At 47.4% G+C, this 24,869-nt stretch overlaps 1 protein-coding gene across 1 annotated transcript in view; it reads left to right on the top strand.

Moving 5' to 3' along the window:
- The window catches only part of AKAP6 (A-kinase anchoring protein 6), a 181,280-nt gene extending 170,875 nt beyond the window's left edge, over positions 1-10,405 (top strand). The window contains exons 11-13 of the mRNA XM_075613162.1: positions 5,398-5,610; positions 7,209-10,016; positions 10,330-10,405. Of these exons, the coding sequence (XP_075469277.1) occupies positions 5,398-5,610; positions 7,209-10,016; positions 10,330-10,368 (3,060 nt within the window). The 3' untranslated portion in view covers positions 10,369-10,405. The remainder of the gene's footprint in view (positions 1-5,397; positions 5,611-7,208; positions 10,017-10,329) is intronic.
- The last annotated feature ends 14,464 nt before the right edge of the window (positions 10,406-24,869 follow it).

Below are 24,869 nucleotides of genomic sequence, written 5' to 3'. Positions count from 1 at the left end.
ACCCCTCCCTATAACTCCTCCTATTGCCCCATATAACCTCTTTCTATAATTCATCTCATCGCTCCATATCCCCGCTATATATATATATATCTCTTAGAACACTGAAAGAGAGACGGTTGCATGAATACAAATGTATGCAACTGTTCGGGACACTTGGCGATGGCCTAAACCGAGACCGAAGTCACTACTGACACGAGAGAACTCTCTTCCCATGAGCGCTAAAGGCCATGTCTATACATACTGCGCTATATGTATACACACACAGCTGTCTCTTACACATACTCTATGTAATCCCAACCCTATATACCAATAGGGACCACATAGTATCTACACACACTTTTAGTAATGCTTTCCACACCTACCCACACATTGATATACGTTCCCACGCCACACACACCTTTTGTAAAGCGCTGTATACACTGTGGGCTCTTTATTTATTTATATTTACATACTTACATACACACACACATACACACTTACATCACTGGCATTCAGGGACCATTTAACACCTCAAGTCATAAATCGCACACTACACAGGGGGAGGGATGGGTTCTGGTCACATTCCAAGATGCACTGTTTTTGAGTAAACCCCTTGCCTGCTTAATTCATTGTAACACCGCCGGAAGAAGAGATCAGTGTATCTCGAAAGCTCGCACAAATAAAAGCATTTCGTTAGCCACAGAACGGTATCGTCTATTCGTTTTTGATTTTATATATATATATATATATATATATATATATATATATATATAAAATCTGTGTTTGTAGGGGAACTGAGGAGAACCGTTTTTAGGTTCATATAGTGATTATGAAATTATTAGTGATGTGGCTGGAATATTAATGAATAATAATGTGTATATTTATATATTTCCCGATGCAATAATAAGTGTGCATCCGCGGACACAGCCAGGCATCATAGAATTACAAGGGACTGTGACAGGACAGAACCTTCTGAATGAAAACCCGTTCAATGAGACAGTCACGGAGAGGAGAGGAGTGCAGCAAAAATACTTCCAAAGCACTACTGCCCCAGTAACATTAATACTGCAACAATACTCATTTCTGCATATACAGTATTCTCAGACGCACTGTACGGTTTAGAATAACACACGTACAATGAGTCCTTGCTCCGAGAGCTTACAATCAAATGTGTACTGTACTTGGGACACATACAGATAATGGCGCTTGCCCAAATAACTGGTAATTAGTCTTACTTCACTTAGTCTCTGTGTCATGAATCTCTCACCCGTTTCTCAATCCGAATCCGGCTGCTCCCCCCCCTCCCCCCAGCACTCAGTGTAAGCAGAGGTGACAGGCAGGATGAGAGATCAATATCCCCGCAATAATTGGCAATAAAACCTCGGTGGAGGGGTCAGGAGGGAGCCGAGTCCTGCACTGGAAGATCATCCTCCCTATAACCCCTCCCACTGCTCCCTATAACCCCTCCCTATAACCCCTCCCACTGCTCCCTATAACCCCTCCCTATAACTCCTCCTACTGCCCCATATAACCGCTCCCTATAACTCCTACTGCCCCATATAACCGCTCCCTATAACTCCTCCTACTGCTCCTTATAACCCCTCCCTATAACTCCTCCTACTGCCCCATATAACCCCTCCCTATAACTCCTCCTACTGCCCCATATAACCCCTCCCTAAAACTCCTACTGCTCCATATAACCGCTCCCTATAACTCCTCCCACTGCCCCATATAACAGCTCCCTATAACTCCTCCTACTGCTCCATATAACCGCTCCCTATAACTCCTCCTACTGCCCCATATAACAGCTCCCTATAACTCCTCCTACCGCTCCCTATAACTCCTCCCACTGCCCCATATAACAGCTCCCTATAACCCCTCCTACTGCTCCATATAACCCCTCCCTATAACTCCTCCTACTGCTCCATATAACCGCTCCCTATAACTCCTCCTACTGCCCCATATAACAGCTCCCTATAACTCTTCCTACTGCCCCATATACCCCCTCCCTATAACCCCTCCCACTGCTCCCTATAACCCCTCCCACTGCTCCCTATAACCCCTCCCTATAACTCCTCCTACTGCCCCATATAACCGCTCCCTATAACTCCTACTGCCCCATATAACCGCTCCCTATAACTCCTCCTACTGCTCCTTATAACCCCTCCCTATAACTCCTCCTACTGCCCCATATAACCCCTCCCTATAACTCCTCCTACTGCCACATATAACCCCTCCCTAAAACTCCTACTGCTCCATATAACCGCTCCCTATAACTCCTCCCACTGCCCCATATAACAGCTCCCTATAACTCCTCCTACTGCTCCATATAACCGCTCCCTATAACTCCTCCTACTGCCCCATATAACAGCTCCCTATAACTCCTCCTACTGCTCCATATAACCGCTCCCTATAACTCCTCCCACTGCCCCATATAACAGCTCCCTATAACTCCTCCTACTGCTCTATATAACCCCTCCCTATAACTCCTCCTACTGCTCCATATAACCGCTCCCTATAACTCCTCCTACTGCCCCATATAACAGCTCCCTATAACTCCTCCTACTGCCCCATATAACCGCTCCCTATAACTCCTCCTACTGCTCTATATAACCCCTCCCTATAACTCCTCCTACTGCTCCATATAACCCCTCCCTATAACTCCTCCTACTGCCCCATATAACCGCTCCCTATAACTCCTCCCACTGCTCCATATAATCGCTCCATATAACTCCTCCTATTGCCCCATATAACCCCTCCCTATAACTCCTCCTACTGCCCCATATAACCCCTCCCTATAACTCCTCCTATTGCCCCATATAACCCCTCCCTATAACTCCTCCTATTACCCCATATAACCTCTCCCTATAACTCCTCCTATTGCCCCATATAACCCCTCCCTATAACTCCTCCTATTGCCCCATATAACCCCTCCCTATAACTCCTCCTATTGCCCCATATAACCCCTCCCTATAACTCCTATTGCCCCATATAACCCCTCCCTATAACTCCTCCTATTGCCCCATATAACCCCTCCCTATAACTCCTACTGCTCCATATAACCTCTCCCTATAACTCCTACTGCTCCATATAACCTCTCCCTATAACTCCTCCCACTGCTCCATATAACCGCTCCCTATAACTCCTCCTACTGCTCCATATAACCCCTCCCTATAACTCCTCCCACTGCTCCATATAACCCCTCCCTATAACTCCTCCTACTGCTCCATATAACCCCTCCTTATAACTCCTCCCACTGCTCCATATAACCCCTCCCTATAACTCCTCCCACTGCTCCATATAACCCCTCCCTATAACTCCTCCCACTGCTCCATATAACCCCTCCCTATAACGCCTCCTACTGCCCCATATAACCCCTACCTATAACTCCTCCTATTGCCCCATATAACCCCTCCCTACAACTCCTCCTACTGCCCCATATAACCCCTCCTTATAACTCCTCCCACTGCTCCATATAACCCCTCCCTATAACTCCTCCCACTGCTCCATATAACCCCTCCCTATAACTCCTCCCACTGCTCCATATAACCCCTCCCTATAACTCCTCCTACTGCTCCATATAACCCCTCCTTATAACTCCTCCCACTGCTCCATATAACCCCTCCCTATAACTCCTCCCACTGCTCCATATAACCCCTCCCTATAACTCCTCCCACTGCTCCATATAACCCCTCCCTATAACGCCTCCTACTGCCCCATATAACCCCTTCCTATAACTCCTCCTATTGCCCCATATAACCCCTCCCTATAACTCCTCCCACTGCTCATATAACCCCTCCCTATAACGCCTCCTACTGCCCCATATAACCCCTCCCTATAACTCCTCCTATTGCCCCATATAACCCCTCCCTACAACTCCTCCCACTGCTCCATATAACCCCTCCCTATAACTCCTCCCACTGCTCCATATAACCCCTCCCTATAACTCCTCCCACTGCTCCATATAACCCCTCACTATAACGCCTCCTACTGCCCCATATAACCCCTCCCTATAATTCCTCCTATTGCCCCATATAACCGCTTCCTATAACACTTCTTTTGCCCCATATAACCCCTCCCTATAACGCCTCTTTCTGCTATCTTTATAATAGGAAGCCCGGTGTTGACATTCAGGGTGATATAACTTGCGCACCTTTACCCCAGAATATGGCATCACTCCGCGTCGCTGGGCGCAGACTCCCCGGCTCCGTGTGCCTATCCCCCGCATTCCCCCGCGTGCTCCTCCGATCCCGGCGTTTGCCGCCTGATCTCCGGACACCGCAGACTGATTTGGGTCCTTCTCCCCTGTGAGCTGTGATTAGGGTTCTGCCATGTCCTTCATTATCGCGAGCACTTTAATGGGGCCATTTAAAAGGCCATATTTCTGCCTCCCTCGTTGGGCCCGGCGATGATACATGAGGATAATTGGCAGAGAGCGATGGCCCTCGGTGGCCCTTAATCACCCCATTTGTCAGACTCTGTGTGCAGGAGAGGAATCATATTGATGATACCTCTCTGTCCTGCCGCCGCCGCGGACAATTAACCCCTTCACTGACAGAATGTGACATTATTTTAGCCAGACGTCCTGCCCATTTCGCCAAGAATCCGTGGGTGTTATATCCACCACAGCGAGATAGCCATTATTGAGAAATCATGGCCATCTCCCTTTAGTTTACATCAGGGGGGTTGCCACCTCCAGTCCTCAAGGGCCACCAACAGGTTAGGTTTTCAGGATATCCCTGCTTCAGCACAGGTGATGCAATCGGTGGCTCAGTAGGAGGCTGTACCACCTGTGCTGAAGCAGGGATATCCTGAAAACCTGACCTGTTGGTGGCCCTTGAGGACTGGAACTGCCCACCCCGGATGTACATACACCTAATCGATCAATGCAGCTTCGGAAATTAACCCAAAGAACCGTTATCCCTGTGCTGGAGAATATTTTGGAATGGACCGAATATCTTCCCCAGCACAGGGAAAACATTTCCCCCCCCCCCCTGCTTGGTGTCAGTGTGTCCCGGCGTTTTGCCCCAGGTAAGGGTAAGACTCTGTGTCAGTTGTAAGAGGAGGGAAGAACTTTATTTATTTCTCCCTTTTTTTCTGCCTCACCATCTCCCGGCCGGGTTCATTTATCCCAGCTAACGATCTGCAAGAAACGTGATTAACGAGCTTGTTATGTTGGATGTAAAAAAAAAAAAATGGTTCATTGTCACAGTTTAAACTCTTCTTTGCTTTGATATGTAGACTCCAAAAGGGGCCATATTTACTAAGCGATGCTAAACCGTATGATATCAGGCAGACCGTTTAAGTGAACTTTGGTGGATGGGCCGTCAGGTATCTTACCACCATTTAGCAAGTATAGCCCAGTATGTCTAATGGTACCATAAAGTCGCTAACAGCCCCTGTGTTTCCCTCCTGCAGTCTCTCTGCTCCGAACTCAGGCTGCGTCGGCGCGGGGTGGCGTCTGTCCTGCGTCTGTGTCACCATCTCCTGAGCCTCCAGGAAGTCTCCCAGCAGAACGACCCCCCCACCATGCAGCTCCTCATTGTCAACCTGGAGAGGAGGTGGGAGGCCATAGTGATGCAGAGTACACAGTGGCAAAGACGCCTGCATAGAGAGCTGGGGGAGGAGCAGGTGAGTGCCAGACCGTTAGTGCCACGATCGGTACTATCACACCTTAGTGAATAATCCCCTTATTAGCATAAGCGCCAACACTTACAACACCAGCAGGTGTACATCTAGTGGTGATAGGAACTGATATAATATTCAGGAAACATTGGGGTACAAAGATTAACAGCATTTCTGAAAAGGACGTGGAATTGTAAGTTTGTGGATGAAACAAAAGAGGTACAGTGTATCTGTGTGTTAGTGTGTGTATCAGTGTGTTAGTGTGTGTGTGTGTATCAGTGAGTTAGTGTGTGTGTGTGTGTGTGTGTGTGTGTCAGTGTGTTAGTGTGTGTGTGTGTGTGTGTGTGTGTGTGTTAGTGTGTGTGTGTCAGTGTGTTAGTGTGTGTGTATCAATGTGTTAGTGAGTGTGTATCAGTGTGTTAGTGGGTGTGTGTATCACTGTATCTATTTTTACACTGTGTGCATCTGTGTATGTGTGTGTGTGTATTCATGTGTATCAATGTGTCTATGTTTACACGGTGCAGCAATGTGTGTGTATCAATGTGTTAGTGTGTGTATCACTGTGTTAGTGTGTGTGTTTATCAGTGTATCTACGTTTACATTGTGTGCATCTGTGTGTGTATGTATTTATATATCCTGGTGTATCCACATGTTAGGGTGTGTTAGTATGTGTGTATCCATGTGTATCAATGTGTTAGTGTGTATCAATGTGTCTATGTTTACACTGTGTATTAATGTCTGAGTGTGTGTATCAGTGTATTAGTGTGTATATCAGTGTGTCTATGTTGATACTGTGTATCAATGTGTTAGTGTGTATCCATGTGTTAATGTGTGTGTTTATCAGTGTATCTATGATTACACTGTGTGCATCTGTGTGTGTATACCGGTGTATCCACGTGTTAGTGTGCATCAGTGTGCGTTTATCAGTATGTTAGTGTGTGTATCCGTGTGTATCGGTGTGATAATGTCTGTTTATCTCTATCAGTGTGTTAGTGTGTATTTATCTGTGTGTTAGTGTGTGTTTCAGTGTGTAACAGGTGTGCTAGTGTGTGTTTATCAGTGTGTTGGTGTGTATCAGTGTGTTAGTGTGTATCAGTGTGCTAGTGTTCGTTTATCAGTGTGTTGTTGTGTATCAGTGTGTTAGCGTGTATCTGTGTGTTAGTGTGTATCAGTGGGCTAGTGTGTGTTTATCGGTGTTAGTTTGTATCAGTGGGGTAGTGTGTGATTATCAGTGTGTTAGTGTGTGTATCAGTGTGCCTGCTTGTGCATCAGCATGTGTGTGTGTAAGTGTGTTTTCCTGTGTGTTTGCATATCAGGGCCTGTTAGTGAATTTGTGCTGGAGAGCAAGGTGTTTCAGGCCCCTCTGGCAACGAATGAGTTAAAAATGGATCTCAAACAGTTGTTAAGAATGTGTGTTCTCCAGCTTTCTTGCCCAGTACCACTGCTTTATTTGCATGTCTACCATTGGTGAGGGAGGGTCGCTCCAGATCTGTTTTCTAACCCTTTTTGGTGTATGGACCTGATCGTCATACTGTGATTGGCTGTAAAATCCCAGCCAATCAGTGGCTGCAAATCACTGACCCAGCCTTTTGGTGTTGTTCCAGGAGTTGGATCTCTTGCTGGATCCGGACTGGATGGATTTGAGTGGTGCGGGTGCAGAGGAGGCTCTAGAGTGGGATGAAACGGATATCGCGACTGAGACGGTCTGTGGCAGCCAGGAGTCTGAGCACATTGGAGGAGAGTCTTCGGCAGCGGAAGGAAGGAGGGGAGCAAGCCAGGCTGCATCAGGTCACTCCAGTCACCAAGGTCCCTTCCAACCTCTGGTATACCAGGTCTACAGCCTGCACAACATGGAGATCTTCAGAACGAACATGGATCCCCCGCTGGGCAAGGGCCCGAGAATGGGGCCATTGTCACTTCTGCCCCTCTCGCTTCTCCAGGGAGGTGCCTTCTCATCCTTGCCGGATTTAGCAGGGGGATCTCCTCCAGCTCGCCATTACCAGCTCCTCAAAAAAACTCGGGGGGGTTCCAGTGGCCACTCGGAGAGCGAGAGTGGGATCGCGAGTGGCGGAGAAGGGGTGACCGCCGCAAATTCAGAGGGATGCCTCTCACTAGACGGGGAGGGCCTTCACAGGTGCCAGGCACAGGGAGATGACTCTGGGCAAGAAGGGGGAACAGAAGTCGGCCCTGCACAGTATTCCAGCGTGAAGAACTATGGTCTCCTTTCATTGTATGACTGCTCCCTCCTACAGACGGACAAGATAACAACCGGGGTTCTGGAAAGAGTGCAGAGGGCAATTCCCAGCCTTTGCTTTTCAAGGATAGCAGGACAGGCTGGTGCCAACAGGACCATGCTTCGTTCCAGCTCTGAAGACCACAGTCCAGATGACAACATAGACTTCCAGGACCTGATTGAGGTTCTAAGCCCCCAAGATTCCCCCCCAAGCTCCTCCTCCTTGGATTCACTCTCAGCAGCCTGCAAGACACTGGAGCCCATGGGACTAAGGCGCAGCGTGTCCCTAGAGAGCTGGCCAGCCTCCTACAAGAGTAATGAAGACCTGTTCAGTCAGCAGTGCTCTGCGGACATCACACCAGGCAGCGACCCTGGGGAGGAGCTGAGCAAGCGCACACTGGACCTGCTGAAGAGACTGGAGGACATAGAGTGTCCATCCGAGCAGAAGATGAAACGCAGCCTTTCGGACGATGTCACCCTTCGGAGTGGCTCACACGAGGCGTCCCTAACTGATTATCACTCCCCACCGGACAAGGGGTCATCAGAGAATGAGGATCTGGGTTCCGAGTTGACAGAGCTGAGCAGCAGTGAGGAGCTGTCCCTGAGGTCAGAGGACCTGGCCGTACTGAAAGGTCGTCTGGTGGACTCGAACGCTTCTTTCCGCAGGCACCTGAGCCGCTCGCTGGGGGGGGAGGAAGGGGAGGCCAATCTCAGCATGATCGTGAATGTATCATGCACCTCAGCCTGCACTGACGAAGAAGATGACAGCGACTTACTGTCCAGCTCCACGCTCACATTGACCGAAGAGGAGGAGGAGCTTGACGAGCCGAACTCCAGCATGGGGAGTGAGGATGAGGCTGGGGAGGGCACGGAACTGCCCCTGGGGGCTGATTTTATAAGGCGGGAGCTGCAGGCCTGGATCAGACCTTCCTTCCTGATACCCAGGGAGAGGAGAAAAGTAAACAGGGCAGCACATGACATGGCTGGGGTGCTGTCAGCTGAGAGGCTCCAGCAGAGCTCTTCATATAGGGGTTGGGAGAGCAACGGCAATGGGAAAGACTCCTGCAAGGGTTCTACAAGAGCAGGACTGGAGGAGACAATGTACAACCCGAGTCAGCTGGTGGACGATGTAGAGAATGGAAATGTCCAAAACAGCCTGGATCCGATGAAGGACAGGGCAACCAAATGTACTGATCCTGAAGGGGGCATAAAACCCGGGACTCACCAGTGGGCTTTAGTAACCAAGACGGAAAGGCTTCATCCCCCCAGCATGCCGGCATTGGCATATCACAAGCCCCGTGAGCCTGGAGTCTGTTGCAATGGGAAGAGCAGCCTGCGGGTGACCTGTGATTCCACTGGGGATGTGGATATGCCTGAGAGCAGCTGGATGGCACCAGACAGCATCCAAGAGGGGCCCAATCCCCAAGTGCCAGGAGGGGCACCTGAGTCTTCCTGTCCTTGCCACAGCTCTGCCACTGAGAGACCAGGCAGCCCAGATTGCACCGTGCATGAATTTGTGAAGGAGATCCTGGGCATCACTGCCCTCCACGGGGCACCTGCACAGGATGGGCCAGGTCATGGCACTGGGGCACAGATAAAGGAGAAGGTGCTTGAGTACTCCCGCAGGCAGCTGACGAGGGGTGACTTCTACTCCTACCTGTCCCTCTCCTCTCATGACAGCGACTGTGGGGAGCTCAGTGGGTACACCCGGAGGACAACACCCCATGTGCCTGCAGAAGAGGATGGGGAGGGTAACATTGCGGGCATTTTTGAAGCCTCCATAGAGGAGGAGGAGCAGGTCTGTGCCCAATCTGCTGATCCCAAAGGTTTTTCCATTGTGGTTTCCACCCAACCACCAATGGAAACTGTGCCAGCGAAAGCCATAACCTGCCCTACAGGGCTCAAGAGACCCCAGAACAGAGCCCCCACCCCAGGGCAGCGCTTTACCCCAAAGGCATCTGCCCTGAAATTACAGGGTCACTCAGAGGTCATCACTAAAGGAGCCGGCACCAAAATAAACAGCAAGACATTGCCCGTCTCTCGGGAGCTGCAGCCGGAGCCCAGGGGGAAGAGCTCCGCCAAGCCTGTGGCCTCCAGCCTCCCAGTACTGCACAAGAGGGTCCATGAGCAGAGAGTGGTGACAGCGGACAGCCACTCCATGGCCACAGGGCATCAGAAGGTAGGTATGTGAGGGGGATGAATGAACTCCTCGCCCTTTGCTTCAGGTCCTGTGAGCAGAGAGCTTGCTCCCTTCTGTATACGTGAGAGATACAGTAGCTCAGTCCCTAAGTGCCCTCACCTCTCAGCATCTCCCTAGGGCGCCACGAGTGAGTGACCGCTCAGTGTCTCACTGCTTTCTTCCTCCCCTGTCACCAACAGGGAAAGAAATAGGTCCATTCCCCATGAGTAACTTCCAGAGATTAACCCCTGCACTGCACATGCACTGTTTGTTTGTTTTTGGAGTGGCAATGACTTTTTTTTAACCTTTGCAGAAATCGTCACATGGACCCAAGACCCACAGGGACCTGTGACCCTCGCCCACCACCAGCATATCCCGTCTGCAGGAGGGTGGGTGTGACGTATCCCGGGCTCCTCTCTGCTCTTCCTCTGACATGGCATTGGGGGGGTACAGGGGGGTCTGAGTCTGTTTGTATTCAGTGGGAAACACAAGCTCTGTTAACCACGTGCGTGCCAAGGGGTAATTCCTATTGCCCCACTCCTCATAATCTTGGAATATGGCAATTAACCCCTTCAGGCAATGGAGATTCCTACATGTCACACAGCTAAGTTATGATGAATAATATGGAGAATTATATGTGCAACCTAATCTTTCTTATTGCCCCATACACCCACACCCAGGGAGAGAGAGACTAGTGCAGAGGACAACAGAGAGAGAAGTTTCAGAGGTAATAGAGAAGTAGCAGGGGTAATAAAATCTCAGGGGTAACAAAGAGAGAGAATTGACAGAGGTAATAGAAATAAGTGACAGGGATAATGGAAGTATTAGGGTAATAGAGAGAGAAATATTGGGTAATAAAGAGAAGTGACTGGGGTAATAAAAGTGTCATGGGTACTAGAGAGTGAAGTGACAGGGGTAATAGAGAGATCAGTGTCCCGTAATAAAGAGAGAGAGTGTCAGGGGTAATAGAGAGGAGTGTCAGGGGTAATAGAAAGAAGAGTGTCAGGATCTGTAGAGAGGTGAGAGACAGAGCAATAGAGATAAATTAGTAACAGATTAGACAGGTAAGAGGGGCAGGGTTAATAGAGAGATTTGGGGCTGGAGAATTTTAGGACACTGTGTAAAAAGGGAAAGGGCAAACAAGGGGTTAAACATGAGGAAAGTGAATGGAGGGAGCGGAGGAGGGGACATTCGGGAGTGCGGAGCGCATCTAGTTTCTAAAGAAGACAATGTTCTCACTAACTCACCGGGAAGATTATAATAATAATGTGGGAATATAGCATAACATAACTCCAACTATTGCCCCATATAACCGCTCCCTATAACTCCTCCTATTACCCCATATAACTGCTCCTATTACCCCTTATAAGTGCTCATATAACTCCTATTGCTTCGTATAACCATCACTATAATATATATATAACTCCTATTGCTCTCTAACTCCCTCTATAGTGCCATATAAACGCTCCCTATAACTCCTCCTATTACTCAATATAAGCGCTCTGTATAACTCCTCCTATTTCAACCAAATACCCTCTCTCTCTATAACTCCTCCTATTGCCCCATATAACCCCTCCCTATAACTCCTCCTATTGCCCCATATAACTGCTCCCTATAACTTCTCCTATTGCCCCATATAACCCCTCCCTATAACTCCTATTGCCCCATATAACTGCTCCCTATAACTTCTCCTATTGCCCCATATAACCCCTCCCTATAACTCCTCCTATTGCCCCATATAACCCCTCCCTATAACTCCTCCTATTGCCCCATATAACTGCTGGTAGCGAGAGGGCAGGAGGATGGGGGAACAGTGGATAGAAGGGGCATTAAGCAGCAGGAAGGGAAGGAGGACAGGATTAGGGTGAGGTACAGTCATGCCTGTGACACGTTGCCAGACAGGGATAGCATGTTTCATGTCGAATATTTTCTCACTACTATTAGGAAAAACTGCACAGGGCATATTATCCCATTCAGTGCCAGGGGCGAGTCTCTGACAGGGAAGGGGTTAATGGCGGGGTACACCCATACATGCAATGTGTGTGTATGTGTGTGTATATATGTGTGTATAGATATAGATATATACATACACACACATACACACATACACACTTACAAACACACATCTCTCCTCTATATAAATACATAACACACATTTTTTTTTTAAAGAGAGTGACGCCTGCATTTAACGCCTTCACTGAAAGAGGGGCCTGCAGTGTATTGCTCTGCGTGTTGTTATATTGCTGTGTAATTTATTGCAGACCCCCGTGGCAGTGAAGGGGTTAAGATGGTATCATAGCTAGCTAGCAGTATACAAGCTGTCTTTATTTATAAGGGGGATTTTATTTGGCGGGAGGGTGGAGATAATGTTTTAAGTAACCACAATAAGAATGCCTTGCCATATGTCTTATTCCTTTTAGTAAAAAAATAGCAAAAAAAAGATACAAAAAAAATACTCAGCACCATGGCTTGTGCGGCGGGTGGAGGCCGGAGGAGGGGTGAGGCTTGCTGAGGAGGGAGGCCTGCGGCCGCTGAGGAGGGAGGCCTGCGGCCGACGGAGGGATGAGGCCTGCAGAGGAGAGAGGGGGGTGGGGGGGGAGACCTGCGGAGAAGGGAGGCCGAAAGAGAGGCGAGGCCTGCGGACGGGAGAGGCCCGCAGAGGGGAGGCTTGCGGAGGGATGCAGCGCGGTGTGTGAATATTCTCTGTATATACCTGGATGTATTATATCAGTGGCAAATCTTCAATGTCTGTAGAATGTGTTCATGTGGGGAATATAAGCCTTAAATCCATTAAACTGCATGGGAACTTCAATAATAAATACAAAGAAAATCTCCAGAACGGCTACTGTCATTTCCTTTGGGGAGAGGGCATTGGCACTGCCCGCAGGGTACCCGTGTGAATGGAAGGTTTGGCATGGCTGTGTGTGCATGAATAGTTTGACCTGGCTGTATGTGTGGGGAGGTCGGACATTGGCGCTAAGCACAGCGTGTGTTGTGTGTGTGACCCTCCGTGCCCCGCTCCTAGGGAGATGACATCATTGTGCAATGTTTGACTACTCCGCACGGATTACCTTGACTCAGGGTGCTGGATTCGGGCGGCTGGGCGATGAGGTAGCGAGGATGTATAATAATGGGCGCCAGGAATTTTTGTAGTACACCTGTCATTTATTTGTGTCCCCGAGCACAGGGGCCGCTCATACGCACGTTGATAACGTTGTACTGTATTTTATAACAGACATACATGAATACAGTTCTTCCATCAGTGCCCACTCTTAACACTCACATGGAGGTACGCTGACTTAGTTGCTCTGAGTAATTGTGGGACCCGGCCCCCTTGTTGCTTCGGGATCATCATTGGTATTAATCCGAGTACTCTAGGCCCCTACAGGAATCCTGGTTGGTCTTTCTTATGTGACCCAATATCTTTGGGCTGTTTGGGAACTGCCACTTCCATACAGATGGAAGAGGAATGTCAGCGCCGATCCGCGGTTAGAGCTGCTCCGCCGACACCTGCAAGCCCTCTTTCCTGAGGCCCTCTGTGGCGTGCCGTATTCTTTTTTCCCTTAATATTCAGGACTCCGTTCCTTCTTTGAGGGATCCTAACTTAAAGGGTACTGTCCCTATCTACAACATAATAAACAGGAGGGCCTGGTCTGTGCTATTACTTTATAAACATTACTTATCGACTGTCTCCGAGGCTCCTCTCCTCATGTCCTCCTGGAACCTAACCTTCTCGAATCTTCTCCCTCACTTAAATACTCTTCCATGATGTCAGAATCCCCATGACAACACAGGGTGGGGCCGGCACATGCTAACCTGCTAGTAACCCTATAGGAGGGAGGTTACATGTGTAAGTGAAGGGTTTGGAAGAGGTGAGAGGGGAAGGCGGCCCGCAGAATATCTGTGTGTGAATGAAGGATTTGGCTTGGTTGTGTGTGTGTTGGTAAAAAGCTGCCATTGCTAATACTGCGTGCTCGTGGGAGACTGGCAGTTGCACTGCCCTCAGAGTGACGGTGTGTGTTGCCAACAGGCTGGCACTGCCAGTACTTGTGTGAATGAAGGATTTGGCATGGCTGTGTGTGGTGGTATTAATCCTGCTTGCTCTTTGTATGTGTGGTATATACGTAGCAGTGTGTGCATGTATATACATAGCATGGGAGTGTGTGCATGTGTGGTATATACATACCATGGCAGTGTGTGCATGTGTGGTATATACATAGCATGGCAGTGTGTGCATGCGTGGTATACGCACAGCATGGCCTTGTGCATGCGTGGTATATACATAGCATGGGAGTGTGTGTAGGTTTGGTATATACATTGCATGGCAGTGTGTGCATGTGTGGTATATACATAGCATGGCAGTGTGTGCATGTATGGTATATACATAGCATGGCAGTGTGTGTAGGTGTGGTATATACAGTTGTGTGAAAAAGAAAGTACACCCTCTTTGAATTCAATGGTTTTACATATTAGGACATAATAACAATCACCTGTTCCTTAGCAGGTCTTAAAATTAGGTAAATATAACCTCAGATGAACAACAACACATGACATATTACACTGTGTCGTGATTTATTTAACATAAATAAAGCCAAAATGGAGTAGCCATGTGTGAAAAACTAAGTATACCTTATGATTCAATAGCTTGTAGAACCACCTTTAGCAGCAATAACTTGAAGTAATTGTTTTCTGTATGACCTTATCAGTCTCTCACATCGTTGTGGAGGAATTTTGGCCCACTCTTCTTTACAACGTTGCTTCAGTTTTGTGGGCATTTGTTTATGCACAGCTCTCTTAAGGTCCCGCCACAGCATTTCAATTGGGTTGAGGTCTGGACTTTTGACTCGGCCATTGCAACACCTTGATTCTTTTCTTTATCAGCCATTCTGTTGCAGATTTGCTGGTGTGCTTGGGATCATTGTCCTATTGCATGACCCAATTTCAGCCAAGCTTTAGCTGTTGGACAGATGGCCTCACATTTGACTCTAGAATACTTTGGTATACAGAGGAGTTCAAGATTGACTCAATGACTGTAAGGTTCCCAGGTCCTGTGGCTGCAAAACAAAGCCCAAATCATCACCCCATCCACCACCGTGCTTGACAGTTGGTATGAGGTGTTTGTACTGATATGCTGTGTTTGGTTTTCGCCAAACGTGGCGCTGTGCATTATGGCCAAACATCTCCACTTTGGTCTCGTCTGTCCAAAGGACATGGTTCCAGAAGTCTTGTGTTTTGTTCAGATGCAACTTTGCAAACCTAAGCCGTGCTGCCATGTTCTTTTTAAAGAGAAGAGGCTTTCTCCTGGCAACCCTTCCAAACAAACCATACTTGTTCAGTCTTTTTCTAATTGTACTGTCATGAACTTTAGCATTTAACATGCTAACTGAGGCCTGTAGAGTATGTACACTGTGTGTGTGTGTGTGTGTGTGTGTGTGTGTGTGTGTGTGTGTGTGTGTGTGTGTGTGTATATATATATATATATATATATATCCTCTTAATGCTCCCTGTATTCACTCTCCAAGCATTGAGGAGAACTGACACAGCTGCCAGATGTGACTGACTGCAGCGTATTGCAGAGCAATATAATTACATGCAGAGCAGTGCATCGCAGAGCAATATAATAACATGCATTGCAGAGCAATATAATAACATGCAAAGCAGCGCATTGCAGAGCAATATAATAACGCATTGCAGAGCAATATAATAACATGCAAAGCAGTGCATCGCAGAGCAATATAATAACATGCATTGCAGAGCAATATAACATGCAAAGCAGCGCATTGCAGAGCAATATACTAACATGCAGAGCAGCACATTGCAGAGGAATATTACATGCAGAGCAATGCATTGCAGACCAATATAATAATATGCAGAGCAGTGTGCTGCAGAGCAATATAATAACATGCTGATTAATGTGTGGCAGAGCAATATAATAACATGCAGAGCAATGTATTGCAGAGCAATATAATAACACAATGCGCCGCAGGCCCCACTAGCAGTAAAGCGGTTTAAAGCTGTGATAGCATTGCATTAACCCCTTAATAGCTGCAGGATGTGTGCAATGCATTGCAGAACAACGTCTCCCTGCCTGAACTGTAAGAAATGAGCATTAAAAATATCTATTACAAAAAAAGAAAGCGTCTTTTCCCTCCTACGTGAAACTTCGCGTTCCCTGGGGATTTTATCAGCACGAATTGATCTGCTTGTGGATTCCTGGGGCTCTTTTGAGGTCTGAATTATACCAGTATTGACAAACCCTGGAAAAGATAAATAATTAAACACATACAACTTGTATCTCATTCAGTGCACGCTTTGTCCGGCGCGGTTCTATCAGCCTTAACCTTTAGCTTCACTCCTCGCTCTAAACAAATTAAGACACGTTACTTGGATGCAGAATTTAAAGTCAGACCTGTGTGTTACAATAGTCTGTCTGGCAGCACTTGCTTCCTGGCCAAGCAGAAAGTGGCAGGTGTATTCTGGGAAGTCATAACATCATTTACAGTTTATTTCAGGCCCCAAATATATTTTCCTACCCTCAATTGCCACCGTATCTTGAATGTCTGCAAGGAAGCTGCCCTCACTCATAAAGACTAGATCCCCTGCTTGTAATTTAATATACCCCTATTGCTATGAAAATAGTTCAATACCCCTGCAATTCCCAGAGATATCAACATCCAAAGACCACAATCTGAGGCAGTATGGATAAGATACAGAATATCAGTGAGAGACACAGACTACCAGTGAGACACGCAGAATACCAGTGAGACACGCAGAATATCAGTGAGACACGCAGAATATCAGTGAGACACGCAGAATATCAGTGAGAGACAGACTACCAGTGAGACACGCAGAATATCAGTGAGAGACACAGACTACCAGTGAGACACGTAGAATATCAGTGAGAGACAGACTACCAGTGAGACACGCAGAATATCAGTGAGAGACACAGACTACCAGTGAGACACGCAGAATATCAGTGAGACACGCAGAATATCAGTGAGACACGCAGAATATCAGTGAGACACGCAGAATATCAGTGAGAGACACAGACTACCAGTGAGACACGCAGAATATCAGTGAGACACGCAGAATATCAGTGAGACACGCAGAATACCAGTGAGACACGCAGAATATCAGTGAGAGACACAGACTACCAGTGAGACACGCAGAATACCAGTGAGACACGCAGAATATCAGTGAGACACGCAGAATATCAGTGAGACACGCAGAATACCAGTGAGACACGCAGAATACCAGTGAGACGCAGAATACCAGTGAGAGACACGCAGAATATCAGTGAGACACGCAGAATATCAGAGACACGCAGAATACCACTGAGAGACACACAGAATACACTGATAGACGCAGAATACCAGTGAGAGACACGCAGAATATCAGTGAGACACGCAGAATACCAAGAGACACGCAGAATACCAGTGAGACATGCACAGAATACCAGTGAGACATGCACAGAATACCAGTGAGACACGCAGAATACCAGTGAGACACGCAGAATACCAGTGAGACACGCAGAATACCACTGAGAGACACGCAGAATACCAGTGAGACATGCAGAATACCACTGAGAGACGCAGAATACCAGTGAGACACGCAGAATACCACTGAAAGACGCAGAATACCACTGAGAGACACAGAATACCAGTGAGACACGCAGAATACCAGTGAGACACGCAGAATACACTGATAGACGCAGAATACCAGTGAGACATGCAGAATACCAGCGAGACACGCAGAATACACTGAGAGACGCAGAATACCAGTGAGACACGCAGAATACCAGTGAGACACGCAGAATATCAGTGAGACACGCAGAATACCAGTGAGACGCAGAATACCAGTGAGACACGCAGAATACCACTGAGAGACGCAGAATACCAGTGAGACATGCAGAATACCAGCGAGACATGCAGAATACACTGAGAAACGCAGAATACCAGTGAGACATGCAGAATACCAGTGAGACACGCAGAATATCAGTGAGACACGCAGAATACCACTGAGACGCAGAATACCAGTGAGACATGCACAGAATACTAGTGAGACACGCAGAATACCAGTGAGAGACACGCAGAATACCAGTGTAAGAGACATATGCAGAGGTACCAGTGAGACACGCAGAATACCAGTGAGACATGCAGAATACCAGCGAGACACGCAGAATACACTGAGAGACGCAGAATACCAGTGAGACATGCAGAATACCAGTGAGACACGCAGAATATCAGTGAGACACGCAGAATATCAGTGAGACACGCAGAATACCAGTGAGACGCAGAATACCAGTGAGACACGCAGAATACCACTGAGAGACGCAGAATACCAGTGAGACATGCAGAATACCAGCGAGACACGCAGAATACACTGAGAGACGCAGAATACCAGTGAGACACGCAGAATATCAGTGAGACACGCAGAATATCAGTGAGACATGCAGAATACCAGTGAGACACGCAGAATATCAGTGAGACACGCAGAATATCAGAGACACGCAGAATACCACTGAGAGACACACAGAATACACTGATAGACGCAGAATACCAGTGAGAGACACGCAGAATATCAGTGAGACACGCAGAATACCAAGAGACACGCAGAATACCAGTGAGACATGCACAGAATACCAGTGAGACATGCACAGAATACCAGTGAGACACGCAGAATACCAGTGAGACACGCAGAATACCAGTGAGACACGCAGAATATCAGTGAGACACGCAGAATATCAGTGAGACACGCAGAATATCAGTGAGACACGCAGAATACCAGTGAGACACGCAGAATATCAGTGAGACACGCAGAAATCAGTGAGACACGCAGAATATCAGTGAGACATGCAGAATATCAGTGAGACACGCAGAATATCAGTGAGAGACACAGACTACCAGTGAGACACGCAGAATATCAGTGAGACATGCAGAATACCAGTGAGACACGCAGAATATCAGTGAGACACGCAGAATACCAGTGAGACACGCAGAATATCAGTGAGAGACACAGACTACCAGTGAGACACGCAGAATACCAGTGAGACACGCAGAATATCAGTGAGACACGCAGAATATCAGTGAGACACGCAGAATACCAGTGAGACACGCAGAATACCAGTGAGACGCAGAATACCAGTGAGAGACACGCAGAATATCAGTGAGACACGCAGAATATCAGAGACACGCAGAATACCACTGAGAGACACACAGAATACACTGATAGACGCAGAATACCAGTGAGAGACACGCAGAATATCAGTGAGACACGCAGAATACCAAGAGACACGCAGAATACCAGTGAGACATGCACAGAATACCAGTGAGACATGCACAGAATACCAGTGAGACACGCAGAATACCAGTGAGACACGCAGAATACCAGTGAGACACGCAGAATACCAGTGAGACACGCAGAATACCACTGAGAGACACGCAGAATACCAGTGAGACATGCAGAATACCACTGAGAGACGCAGAATACCAGTGAGACACGCAGAATACCACTGAGAGACGCAGAATACCACTGAGAGACACAGAATACCAGTGAGACACGCAGAATACCAGTGAGACACGCAGAATACACTGATAGACGCAGAATACCAGTGAGACATGCAGAATACCAGCGAGACACGCAGAATACACTGAGAGACGCAGAATACCAGTGAGACATGCAGAATACCAGTGAGACACGCAGAATATCAGTGAGACACGCAGAATACCAGTGAGACGCAGAATACCAGTGAGACACGCAGAATACCACTGAGAGACGCAGAATACCAGTGAGACATGCAGAATACCAGCGAGACATGCAGAATACACTGAGAAACGCAGAATACCAGTGAGACATGCAGAATACCAGTGAGACACGCAGAATATCAGTGAGACACGCAGAATACCACTGAGACGCAGAATACCAGTGAGACATGCACAGAATACTAGTGAGACACGCAGAATACCAGTGAGAGACACGCAGAATACCAGTGTAAGAGACATATGCAGAGGTACCAGTGAGACACGCAGAATACACTGATAGACGCAGAATACCAGTGAGACATGCAGAATACCAGCGAGACACGCAGAATACACTGAGAGACGCAGAATACCAGTGAGACATGCAGAATACCAGTGAGACACGCAGAATATCAGTGAGACACGCAGAATATCAGTGAGACACGCAGAATACCAGTGAGACGCAGAATACCAGTGAGACACGCAGAATACCACTGAGACGCAGAATACCAGTGAGACATGCAGAATACCAGCGAGACACGCAGAATACACTGAGAGACGCAGAATACCAGTGAGACACGCAGAATATCAGTGAGACACGCAGAATATCAGTGAGACATGCAGAATACCAGTGAGACACGCAGAATACCACTGAGAGACACACAGAATACACTGATAGACGCAGAATACCAGTGAGAGACACGCAGAATATCAGTGAGACACGCAGAATACCAAGAGACACGCAGAATACCAGTGAGACATGCACAGAATACCAGTGAGACATGCACAGAATACCAGTGAGACACGCAGAATACCAGTGAGACACGCAGAATACCAGTGAGACACGCAGAATATCAGTGAGACACGCAGAATATCAGTGAGACACGCAGAATACCAGTGAGACACGCAGAATATCAGTGAGACACGCAGAAATCAGTGAGACACGCAGAATATCAGTGAGACATGCAGAATATCAGTGAGACACGCAGAATATCAGTGAGAGACACAGACTACCAGTGAGACACGCAGAATATCAGTGAGACACGCAGAATATCAGTGAGACATGCAGAATACCAGTGAGACACGCAGAATATCAGTGAGACACGCAGAATACCAGTGAGACACGCAGAATATCAGTGAGAGACACAGACTACCAGTGAGACACGCAGAATACCAGTGAGACACGCAGAATATCAGTGAGACACGCAGAATATCAGTGAGACACGCAGAATACCAGTGAGACACGCAGAATACCAGTGAGACGCAGAATACCAGTGAGAGACACGCAGAATATCAGTGAGACACGCAGAATATCAGAGACACGCAGAATACCACTGAGAGACACACAGAATACACTGATAGACGCAGAATACCAGTGAGAGACACGCAGAATATCAGTGAGACACGTAGAATACCAAGAGACACGCAGAATACCAGTGAGACATGCACAGAATACCAGTGAGACATGCACAGAATACCAGTGAGACACGCAGAATACCAGTGAGACACGCAGAATACCAGTGAGACACGCAGAATACCAGTGAGACACGCAGAATATCACTGAGAGACACGCAGAATACCAGTGAGACATGCAGAATACCACTGAGAGACGCAGAATACCAGTGAGACACGCAGAATACCACTGAGAGACGCAGAATACCACTGAGAGACACAGAATACCAGTGAGACACGCAGAATACCAGTGAGACACGCAAAATACACTGATAGACGCAGAATACCAGTGAGACATGCAGAATACCAGCGAGACACGCAGAATACACTGAGAGACGCAGAATACCAGTGAGACACGCAGAATACCAGTGAGACACGCAGAATATCAGTGAGACACGCAGAATACCAGTGAGACGCAGAATACCAGTGAGACACGCAGAATACCACTGAGAGACGCAGAATACCAGTGAGACATGCAGAATACCAGCGAGACATGCAGAATACACTGAGAAACGCAGAATACCAGTGAGACATGCAGAATACCAGTGAGACACGCAGAATATCAGTGAGACACGCAGAATACCACTGAGACGCAGAATACCAGTGAGACATGCACAGAATACTAGTGAGACACGCAGAATACCAGTGAGAGACACGCAGAATACCAGTGTAAGAGACATATGCAGAGGTACCAGTGAGACACGCAGAATACACTGATAGACGCAGAATACCAGTGAGACATGCAGAATACCAGCGAGACACGCAGAATACACTGAGAGACGCAGAATACCAGTGAGACATGCAGAATACCAGTGAGACACGCAGAATATCAGTGAGACACGCAGAATATCAGTGAGACACGCAGAATACCAGTGAGACGCAGAATACCAGTGAGACACGCAGAATACCACTGAGAGACGCAGAATACCAGTGAGACATGCAGAATACCAGCGAGACACGCAGAATACACTGAGAGACGCAGAATACCAGTGAGACACGCAGAATATCAGTGAGACACGCAGAATATCAGTGAGACATGCAGAATACCAGTGAGACACGCAGAATATCAGTGAGACACACAGAATATCAGAGACACACAGAATACCACTGAGAGACACACAGAATACACTGATAGACGCAGAATACCAGTGAGAGACACGCAGAATATCAGTGAGACACGCAGAATACCAAGAGACACGCAGAATACCAGTGAGACATGCACAGAATACCAGTGAGACATGCACAGAATACCAGTGAGACACGCAGAATACCAGTGAGACACGCAGAATACCAGTGAGACACGCAGAATACCAGTGAGACACGCAGAATACCACTGAGAGACACGCAGAATACCAGTGAGACATGCAGAATACCACTGAGAGACGCAGAATACCAGTGAGACACGCAGAATACACTGATAGACGCAGAATACCAGTGAGACATGCAGAATACCAGCGAGACACGCAGAATACACTGAGAGACGCAGAATACCAGTGAGACATGCAGAATACCAGTGAGACACGCAGAATATCAGTGAGACACGCAGAATACCAGTGAGACGCAGAATACCAGTGAGACACGCAGAATACCAGTGAGACATGCAGAATACCAGTGAGACACGCAGAATATCAGTGAGACAAGCAGAATACCACTGAGACGCAGAATACCAGTGAGACATGCACAGAATACTAGTGAGACACGCAGAATACCAGTGAGAGACACGCAGAATACCAGTGTAAGAGACATATGCAGAGGTATGCAATGGAGATGGTTTAAAGTGAAACTAAAATTAGGCTTTATTGCACCTGTCCCTTTAACACAGAAAGAACATTCAAAATAAGCCAAAGAAAAACCTGCTCCACTTTGGAGAATATCTACACATGTAGTCCAACCCTCTCTAACTGGGTGGTTAGCTAAGCTAATTACCGGCCCCTTATATATATATATATATATATATATATATATATATATATATATATATATATATATATATATATATATATATATATATATATATATATATATATATATATATATATATATATATATATATATATATATATATATATATATATATATATATATATATATATATATATATATATATATATATATATATATATAGGGAATCATGTTAAAAATGGTTTTTGAAGCAAAAAGTGGCACTGTGTGCTCATTTGCATGTCATTTCCCAGAATCTCTTGCTGCAGTGGAAGTGCTGTGTGCTGGGTGATGATGGGGAAAGGCGGGGTTGCAGACCTGCCTAAGACATGCAGATGAGCATACAGTTGTATTTACATTTGCATATTTGCTTTGCTGTGGAGGGTTTTTGTCACTTTTTTACTCACCATAACTTAACTCAGTATGGTAAACCCCATCCTTTAGCTTCTTTGAATACCCAGTTAACCAAACCCACACTGATGAGACCCATTAATGGTCGCTTCTCGGCCTTTTGGCTAAGATCAAGTGTCTTAGTCAGAGGGCCTGCTGGGACTGTACCTCCTTGGCCTTACAGCATCGACCCTTCGTGGTCTTAAGCTGTCTGCTGCTTTTGGGGAGGTGCGCCATCCTGAGCGTTTCGTAGGGAGCCAGTATAGAGCTGGGACTGTACCTCCTTGGCCTTACAGCATCGACCCCTCGGGGTCTTAAGCTGTCTGCTGCTTTTGGGGAGGTGCGCCATCCCGAGCGTTTCGGTGGGCGGTGAGATGGCGGCCTTTTCGGAGGTGCGTCTGAGGAATACGGTGAGGTTCCTGGCCAGAGAGGAAGTTCGTTCCGGTGATGTCCTGAAGCAGATCGTGGAGAAAGTGCTGAGACAGCTGTGTGATGTCAGGACGGGATTGCTGTACTGCATCCAGGACTTCCCCCGCCAAGGAATCTACGATGTCACCTTCCAGCGTGAGGCGGATGCTTTGAGAGTATACGAGACCCGCAAGGCGAATGCAGAGAACGACTGGCTGAGAGGAATTACCTTCTATCCCTGCTTCATGAGGGAGGAACGACAAATCCTGGTACATATGTACAATCCGTATGTGAGCAAACAGAACATCACCTTCTTCTTGGAGAGGTATTGCTCACTTGTAAAGGGAGGTGTGGAACAGACCAACGCGTATGGCGTATTCAACGGAAAGACAAAGTTTTGGGTCCGTTTTAAGGAAGACCCTTCATGCGTAGGGGGGGGTCAGACAGCCACCCGCCAACTTTAGTATTGGAGGAGACCGAGGTTTTTTGACATACCAAGGCCAGCCTATGTACTGCCGTCACTGCTTCACTTACGGGCATACCAAGGACGAGTGCCCAAAGACTGGAATTATTTGTAGAGTGTGTGGGAAAGAGGGGCACATGGCAGCGTCCTGCAAGGCCCCACGAAGGTGTGACATTTGTGGAGAAGAAGGTCACTTAATGCGGCAGTGCACAAGGCGGTCATATGCAAAGGCAGCAGCCGGTGAAAAGGAACCGGCGGAGAAGGAGGAAGGAACGACCTTGCCAGAGGGATCCCAGATAGAAACTGATCCTATCCTGACCGAGATTTACTTGGAGGAACAAAGGAGAGAGAAAGAAGAAGAGGATCGTGTGTTGTACCTTCACGCGCAGGTACCTGTCAGCGGGGAGTCAAGGTTTGAGGCCCAGGAAAATTCTCTACAGAACCTTCAGATTTGGAGACATT

The sequence above is a fragment of the Ascaphus truei genome, chromosome 9 (assembly GCF_040206685.1).
Source record: "Ascaphus truei isolate aAscTru1 chromosome 9, aAscTru1.hap1, whole genome shotgun sequence".
In the NCBI taxonomy this organism is placed as follows: Eukaryota; Metazoa; Chordata; class Amphibia; order Anura; family Ascaphidae; genus Ascaphus; species Ascaphus truei.
The sequence above is the reverse complement of the archived record's forward strand: the minus strand, read 5'-3'. Positions and strand labels throughout refer to the sequence as shown.